This window comes from Larus michahellis, chromosome 7 (genome assembly GCF_964199755.1).
Source record: "Larus michahellis chromosome 7, bLarMic1.1, whole genome shotgun sequence".
Classification (NCBI taxonomy): domain Eukaryota; kingdom Metazoa; phylum Chordata; class Aves; order Charadriiformes; family Laridae; genus Larus; species Larus michahellis.
In genome coordinates, this window is record NC_133902.1 from 9,818,704 (window position 1) to 9,827,261 (window position 8,558).

Sequence of the window (8,558 nt, forward strand, 5' to 3'; positions counted from 1 at the left end):
ATATTAAAAAAAAGTCCAGAGTTCTGCATGGCAGTTGGAAAGAGGCTGAAATACAGACATTGAGGTCAAACAATTGATGATGATAGAAACATATCTGTGTTTTATATATAAATCCTCTGTAATTTTACCATACTCTGACAAAATGTCTCATAAAAAAATAAGGTTCCAGAAACAGTTTTTAGACAGACAACAGCAGCGATGGCAGCCTAGTCCCTATAAAAGGAGAAACTGAGGCAGCAATGTTGTCCTGGTTTGGCAAAAATATGGAAGATTCCTGGCTCACAGTCATATATGTTAACACTTATACCCTGAAAGTTTGACTCAACTGATATTTAAAAGCAAAAATAATTTCAACTTTTCCTAGAGAATGTTCTTACTTATTATACTATGATCCTGACTTTCAATTTTGTTCCTAGTTTTGATGGCCAAGAATTGAGATGTTTGACTTAACTTTGGCAAACCTACATAGTAATTTATTCCTGTGACCAATCCTTTTTTAGGATTCTCTGCTCTGAAGTCAGTCTTGGGAGAGAAATCACATTCCGGAATAGCAATGCAGACACGTGGGATCTGTTTGATCTCTGCTTTTAGCCCAAAGTCTGTGTTTACCGGGGAGTGACTTGTTATGTTTTGATATAGTAATGGTAGTATTCCACAACCACTAAAACCTTGTCTAAAAAAAGCAACCCTACTTTATTAAGAAAAACTATGCATAAATCCTTTTTAGAGGGTTTTTGTAATGCAATTCCCAGGGAAAAAAAATCATACTGCATACGAAAAGATAGTATTATAGAAAATTGCTAACTAAAATGCTGAAAATAGTTCAACAAATGAAAACAGCAAATCACTTAAAAAAAAAAAAAAGAGAAAAAGTAAAAAAAAAAAAAATCAGTCAGGTTTCAGGTAAGTCTGTATACAGTGTACTGTTGCTCAAGTGCCTAACAATACAATTGTTTTAGCAGTGAACCTAAGCTAGCTTGACAGTGCTAAACCACTGGGGCTTTTGTTTCAGCCAACTTCTGAAAATTTAGTACGTAACACAAGGCAGAAATGCAACTCCTGGAATAAATTTGCAACCTCAGAAGCTGGGCTCCTCTCCAGCTGCTGATGCAACAGCACAGGTCTGCTCTGCACCCTTGGAGCCTTTGTTTATTAACTGGTTTCACTCTGATACAATTTTTTTTAATGAATGAAGAATTCAGTGCAGAGGTTGACTGAAATCTACTTGGCCTATTGCAAAGTTGCTATGAAAACCAAAACAAAGTCCAAGCTCAAATCTCTGCAGAAAGAAAAAGAAATCAAAATATACTTTAGTATTTTAGGGTTGAGTCTCTCCTTTCCACTTCCTTCTGCTCTGCAAGTGATCAACAATGGCTTGTCTGGTACGAAGTTAAAAAGAACGTTCTGCAAATACAAGATCATCCTCTTTTTATCCTTCACAGCTCAAGCATTTATCTATCTATCTGGGGGAAAAAACATGACTAGAACATTGACCCTGAAGCTACCTTCTAATAGAATTGGAACTGAATTGTCTCTACGGTAAAAGCTCCCTTACATGACATAACAAATCATTAATTCAACATTAATTTTCTTCAAAAGGTTGTTTACCCACATGGTACCTCATTAAATCCGTGATGCTAGAGCATAAACAGTTCAGATCTGGAACTCAAGGCCCTCTTGAGAAACCTGGAGGATTGATGACTCGCTAATGGCAGCAATGATAAAACCACGGCAAAAATGAGCACTTCAAGCCACGTCGTTGCCCAGAAGAGCAACAACAGCACCCGGTGAGCAGAATGGAGAATTCTAGCCTTGAGATGTTCACTGCGTGTTGAAGGCAGACCGCTCTCTAGGTAAAGACTCTGTCTAGAGACAAACCCTCCCACAGGCCCGCTGAGAGGGGGGCTCTAACTTGAGCTCAGCCAGTGGCTTAGACATTATAAAACCTCCACAGAAAGAAGCTGCAGAGAAACAGATTTCGTAAGTTCTGTTGTTCATACTTAGCTTAATTTCAATTCTGTTGGCACATCCTAGCGCTAATACAGTGATTTTAAAAATCACTTATATTGAATTCTAACTTAAAATATTTAGTAGTTAGAAAAGCAGTAATCTCTGAGTAACCTCAAAATGTCAAATAGTAATTTCTGCTTGATTTTTTTAAGTACAGAGCCCTTGTTTTATGTCCAAAGCATGAAATTGCTTACCAAAATGAGTAGTTCTTAAGGTTTTTCCTCCAACCAACTTTGCAATGTCTTGGTCCAAACCGATTCCACATTTGGAAAAGATTTCTGCACCCATTTTATAACAAGTCCCTCGTGTCTGGAAGATCAGTTACATTTAATCTACCGGTGTCCTGCAGAAATTCGGTTGCTATTGCTTTGGGGCAGTCGGAACTATGAGAAATACTCTCTTAAAATGTCCTCCTGACTTACCTACCAGAGGATGGGTCACATGGCTGGTTTATAATATCCAGATAACATTGACAAAATGCTGTATTACTGTTAGAAGGAATGTTCTTTTTTTGGTTAGGAAACAAGCCTATAAAATGTAGTCGTAAGGATGTTATCTTCGTTCCTATGCTGGATCACATTGGAACTAGCATTGCATATGTGACTCTTTTCTTTCTTTTTTCAGATGGTGAAAGCTTGCAGATTTTTGGAGACTGCTACATAAAGGGCAGTAAGTAAAGTTTTCAGAGGTTCATTTGTTTTGCTTGCAAAGTTTTCGGAGTGCACTAACTGATGTAAAATTGAACTTTGGTCATTTAAAAAATACACTGCAGTTTGTACTTTGATTTCTGAGTACTTTGACTTCTGCCACTTTAAAGTTCGAAGTGAGCTGCAGTACACCGCAAGACAGCACAGCAACTTGAAAAGGGAAGATTTCTTCCTTTACTATATTCAGAGTTTTTATTTGTATACTGAAATCTCTGAACATTCTTTCCAACTACAGATAATATATGCCCTGCTACCTTAAAACCAGGAGGAGGTACATACAGTGATAAGCGCTTGTTACAGACAGGAATTAAAATCTGATCTATGCGTTTCTCTGTAACACTGTTATGGGGAAAATGCTCCCTCTGAGCACTATACATTTCCCTCGTGAAACTGATGGAACTAAATTTCTTAGGAAACTGAAAATTTAGAATTATCAGCATTTGTCCAAGGGATTTCATATCGGTATCTAAACATGGACGCGAGATGAGGAATCCTGTCGTCACCATGCGTTTGAGAGCGATGAATGAGAATTCCCACCAGGAACTCTTTACCCTGGGAAACCGCACCGGAGCCATCACTCCTGACCCCCGCTGGCGGAGAACGCGGCTCCGAGGCGGCCACCGCGGCGGGCGGCCAGAACGGCTGCTCCCCCGGCCCCCACCTGCCTCTGACGGACGGGCCCGAGACCCGCCCTAGGCCCACCTGAGGCCCGCTCGAGGCCTGCCCTAGGCCCGCCTCCCGCGGGCGCACGCCCCGCCCCGCCCCGCCCCGCCCGGAGCCGCGGCCCGGCCCGCTGCCGGGCAACCGCCGCCGCCTTCCCAGCGTGCCTCAGCGCAGCTTCCCGCCGGGCTTCCGTCCGCGGCCGGCCCCGCCGCCATATTGTGCCCGGGCGAGAGGCGCAGCCCGGGGGGCCGCCATGGAGACAGGTGAGGGGCGGCGGTAGCCGCGGCCTCCCGGGCGCTCGAAGCGCCGGGCCCGGCGGCACCGCGCGGCGAGGGGCGGGCAGGCCGGGCGCGGCGCTGGGCGGGTTCTGAGCCCGCGTCCGCGGAGAAGGTGGCTCGGGGCAAGGGCCTGGTGCCTGCCCGCCCGCGGTCCCTCCTGTGTCCGCCCTGGCCCGGCCGTCCCCGGGCCCCCTTTGCTCCGGGAGAGACTGGCGGCCCTCGTCCGTCTCCTCCCTCGGCCATGGGCGGGAGGCGGCGGGAGGGCACCCGACGGTGCAGCCGTCGTTGTAGAACTAAATTCTGCCTTCCCGAAACTTCAGTTGCCTTTGCCGTGGATGGCACCCCGGCTTCGCTTTTGACTTTTGCCCTTGATTCAGGAATCGGAGCTGCGAGGCTGAGAGCACGAGGCGTTCTGCCAATCTCAATCTGTCCTTCGTCTTTATTCCTGAGGAAAGCACTGGTTTTCACTGTTCTCCGTGAGCCCTGGGCTAGTCACTGTGTCCGGATGGCTCTTTAGTAAAAGGAAAGCATGTTTAGACGTGGCCTTCTCAGAAGCACGTACGCCTGGGATTACGGTCTGTCGATGACCGCACTGGGCAGTCGAAGTTGGCCTCGCCAACCTGTGGTGGTGGGCTCCGAGGGCAGGCCTTGGGGACTGAGAGCCTGTCTTCCATCGACACGGGTTTGCGATGTGTTCATGATGGTTAAGGCTTATGTGTTCTTATTGTTACACATGTTCTTGGCTTGCATTCTACTGCTCTTGTATCCTCACCTCAAGTTTCTTGTTTTCTTAAGGACATGGCCATTTCTCTGTAGTATGGAAATGCTCTGAGGTATGAGATGGAGTCACTAAAAGTACTAAAGGCAGCGTGGGCAATTTAAACAGATTAAAAATGACTGTCTAGTAGTTTGTAAAAAATAATTTTAAATGTAGAATCATCATTTACATGGATTATTTTTTTCCTGTCAGGGTCCCCTAGAGCTTATTTTCTCAATGAAATATTGAATAGTTTTCAAAGTTAGCACAAATATAGGGGATATGGTGAAAATAGGTGAGGATAAATCTGTAATAACCAACATGGATTAAATAACACTGTTTACACCAATAGTGAAGAGAGATGTTTTTCTAGAATACAGTGACACTGAAGAAGAAAAATAGTAAAATTAAGGTATTTTGATGGAGTGATTCTAAAAATAAGAAAGTCAGTTGATTATTCCTGTCTTTTGGTGTGGTAGCCTCTGGCTTGTATAGTCATGGGCATAAATGCAGAAATTACGTGAATTTCTTAATCGCTGCTGCAGGCAAAACCTGTCAGTACACGGCTTTGATTTGATACTGGGTTCAAGCAAGCAGGCTGTTCTTCCATTTTCACCTCTCAAGATGGGACTGTTTGGTAGAATTTCAGAATAGTTCATATTCAAAGGAACCTTTGGAGATCATCTAGTGCAACCTCCTGCTCAAAGCAGAGTCAACTAGACTGGATTGCCCAGGACCTTGTCTAGTGAGATCTTCCGTATCTGTAAAGATGGAGATTTCGCAGCCTCTGTGGGCAACATGTTCCTACAATCAATCACCTTAACAGAGAAAAAAAAAAAAAAAAAAAAAAAAAGGCAGGCCCCCCCCCCAACCCACAAACAAGTAAACAAAACCCCCCACAAACCCCCAAAATTATGTTTAAAAGGGATTTCTTTTATTTCAGTCTGTGCCTGTTGCCTTTTGTCTTTTCTCTGGGCACCACTGAGAAGAGTTTGATTCTGTCTTCATTCCCTCATATCACATATTTATACACATTGATAAGATCATCCTCCAGCCTTTTGTTCTCAGAGCTGAACAGTCCCAGCTCTCTCAGCCTCTCTTCATACGTTGGAAGTTCCAGTCCCTTAATTATCTTTCTGTCCCTTTGCTGGACTTGCTTCTATGTATCCATATCTTTCTTGTCCTGGGGAGCCCATAACTGGATGCAGCCCACCAGATGAGGTCCCACCAGTGCTGAAGGATCACCTCCCTTGACCTGCTGGCAATGCTCTTCCTAATGCAGCCCAGGATGCTGTTGAGCTGCTGCAGTGGCTCATTGCAGGTCATATTCAACTTGCCCACCACCCCCCCAGGTCCTTTTCTGCAAAGCTGCTTTTCAGAAGGTTGTCCCCGAGCCTCTGCTGTTGCACGGAGTTATTCCTCCCCAGGTGCAGGACTTTGCATTTCACTTTGTTGAACTTCATGAGGTTCCTGTTGGCCCATTCCTCCAGCATGTTGAGGTCCCTCTGAAGGGCTGCACAACCCTCCTATATTTCAGCCACTTCTCCAGTTTTATGTGATCTGCAAACTTGGTGTGTGAGCACTCCGTCACATTGTCTAGGTTGTTAACAAAAATGTCAAACAGCACTGGGTCCCGTATCAACCCCAACAGTATACCACTAGTGATTGGCATACACTCTACTGTGAGAACACTGCCATATTCTCACTAGTGTACTATATCAAGATACCTTTCTGCAAAAAAAAAAAATAATGCTGCCTTGCACTACTTTTAAAAATACATACAACTAGAATTTACATAAAACAGCCCCCAACAGTGGGCTGTTGGCGGTTCCCTGTACACACTCCCTGTACAAATATTCCAGACCCTTTGCTTTGCCCTTTTCTTTCACTCTAAACAAAGTGTCAGTGGGAATTCCTCCATTCTTTGCACTTGCTTGGCTGTTAAAAAAAAAAAATCAAAACAGCATGTCTATTAATGCATGCCCAACACTGATTCATGTAATGAAGGCTTTGCTAAATGAATCCGTATTTATTATGGGGCGTTACTGCTTTTTCTCCTGTTTAAACACGTTATCTCTATTTGTATGACTCAAACTGAGAAAATTACTTTCAATTCTGTTGTGTGGGTCCAATTCTTACTGTTTTTCTCGTATATCAGATGACACAGGAAATCGACTTCGGTTCCAGCTGGAGTTGGAGTTTGTTCAATGTCTGGCAAATCCAAATTACCTCAACTGTGAGTACTTAAATATCAGGATCCTGAGGAATGAATATAGTTTGATGGTGTTTATTATTACTGGTAGTGTTAAACAGGGAGAGAGAGAGCTAAACAAAGAAAAGGGAATGGGTCTTACAACATAAGGTAGTCTGCAATAATTTAATTTTTCTGGATTTCTGTTAGGTGGGCCTTTTAAAATGCAAAATGTTATATTGGTTGAAATGAAAAAAAAATGCATCTGTCTGGTGAAGGGAAAAAAAAAAAGATCAAGTCTATGGTTAAAAAGTAATGTCAAGTTAACAGCGTTCCTTTATCTGAAAACAGAATTTTACTAATGTTAATAATAGTTTCAGATGCTATACTGAATCCCCTGGCAATTTTGATGCTACAGTCAAAACTTTCTGTTTCAAAAAGCTGTTTTGTTCCTTGTTGATGTACGAAAGATACCTATCGTAGCAGAGATGAGAGTAGTTTATTATGCCTAGTATGTTGACATAAAATGTATTTTTCCCTGTTTTTTTTTTTCATTTTGAATTGTCAAAATTTGATTGTAATGATTTTAAGTTTTGACTAAAGCGTGTCTTTGTATAGTTTTGTGAATACATTGTCTTTAAGTTTGGCAGATTTTTTTTTTCACGCATCTGTAACTGACAATTCCTTATTTGTCATTTTATTTCAGTTCTTGCACAGAGAGGCTACTTCAAAGACAAAGCTTTTGTAAATTATCTTAAATATTTACTTTATTGGAAAGAACCTGAATACGCAAAATACCTGAAGTAAGTGTTAAAATCACTTGGGTTTCTGCGTTTTAATGATTAGATGTTTATCTTCAGTTATGTATTGTACAGCAGCGTGTCAGTATTGGATTTCTGCCTGTAACCTTACCTTTGTCCTCCTTGCTGTGTTTAAATGCAACATAAATTTTCCTGTTTCCAACAGGAACAGTCTAGATATAGTAATAGACAAAATTATAAAACTTGTCTTTCATGAGTTGTGTGTGTAACCTTCCTTTTGCAGCCTGTATCTGCACTTTACCGTTTGTTTAAAATAGAGCTATTGAACATTATGGTACAGAACTGCTTCAGTTAGGCCCAGTAAGTACATTTTAAAAGTGATTTTTGCATTACACGAAACAAAGGGTGACTTTACATTTTTGTGAGTGTGCAAAATCCTTCAAATTTTGGGAGAACAGTTCTTGGTTATGTTCTTTAAATGAGCTCTGGAAACAGATATGGTAGTTGTTATATATTTGTTTTAGTAAAATCTAGCCCCTGGAAAAGGTCCTCTAAGCAAGCATGTATATATCCATTTATAAACTACTATAGGATTCCTTGTTTCCTAGCCTGAAGTTATTAAGTTACAGTGTGTGGAATACGTAGTCTGAAGTGGTTCGATACTTAAGTAAAGTGTATACATGATAAAACTAAAGTAACGAACTGCAGAATTACTGGAGACTCCTGTTTTAGTGTATCTTGTAAAAACCTGCATTAAAGTATGTTTATTTTTAATCCAGGTATCCTCAATGCTTGCATATGTTAGAGCTGCTCCAGTATGAACATTTCCGCAAAGAACTGGTAAATGCTCAGTGTGCTAAATTTATTGATGAGCAACAGATTCTTCACTGGCAGCACTATTCCCGGAAAAGAATGCGCCTCCAGCAAGCACTTGCAGAGCAGCAGCAACAAAACAACACCTCTGTAAAATGAAAAACGCTTGGAAGAGTGATGATAAGGTGTACTTTCTGTCAGTTGAAGGATTTACAAGAGAGGAATGAACCCTTTTGTAGGTTTGGCTCTAGGTGTGTGTACATTTGATTTATCAAGTGACTGTTGTTTCTTCTTTTGTCAACTTTTTTAAAGATACAAGAATGATAAACACCTATTTCTGCCATTTATTTTGTAGCATGGGCAATTTTGTAAGAGCAT

The 8,558-nt window shown here is 41.9% G+C and overlaps 1 protein-coding gene across 1 annotated transcript; it reads left to right on the plus strand.

Moving 5' to 3' along the window:
- Positions 1-3,500: 3,500 nt before the first annotated feature.
- Positions 3,501-8,514, plus strand: MED31 (mediator complex subunit 31). The gene is made up of 4 exons (XM_074594368.1): positions 3,501-3,643; positions 6,574-6,651; positions 7,313-7,409; positions 8,147-8,514. The coding sequence occupies exons 1-4, from the start codon at positions 3,634-3,636 to the stop codon at positions 8,337-8,339; spliced, it is 378 nt and encodes a 125-aa protein (XP_074450469.1). The 5' UTR covers positions 3,501-3,633; the 3' UTR covers positions 8,340-8,514.
- Positions 8,515-8,558: the final 44 nt, after the last annotated feature.

What these genes read in the sequence shown, in the direction of transcription:
- MED31 (XM_074594368.1), top strand. An exon ending in AAATCCAAATTACCTCAACT is followed by an intron (nt 6,652 to 7,312) that starts GTGAGTACTTAA and finishes ATTTTATTTCAG; the next exon opens with TTCTTGCACAGAGAGGCTAC. An exon ending in GAATACGCAAAATACCTGAA is followed by an intron (nt 7,410 to 8,146) that starts GTAAGTGTTAAA and finishes TTTTTAATCCAG; the next exon opens with GTATCCTCAATGCTTGCATA.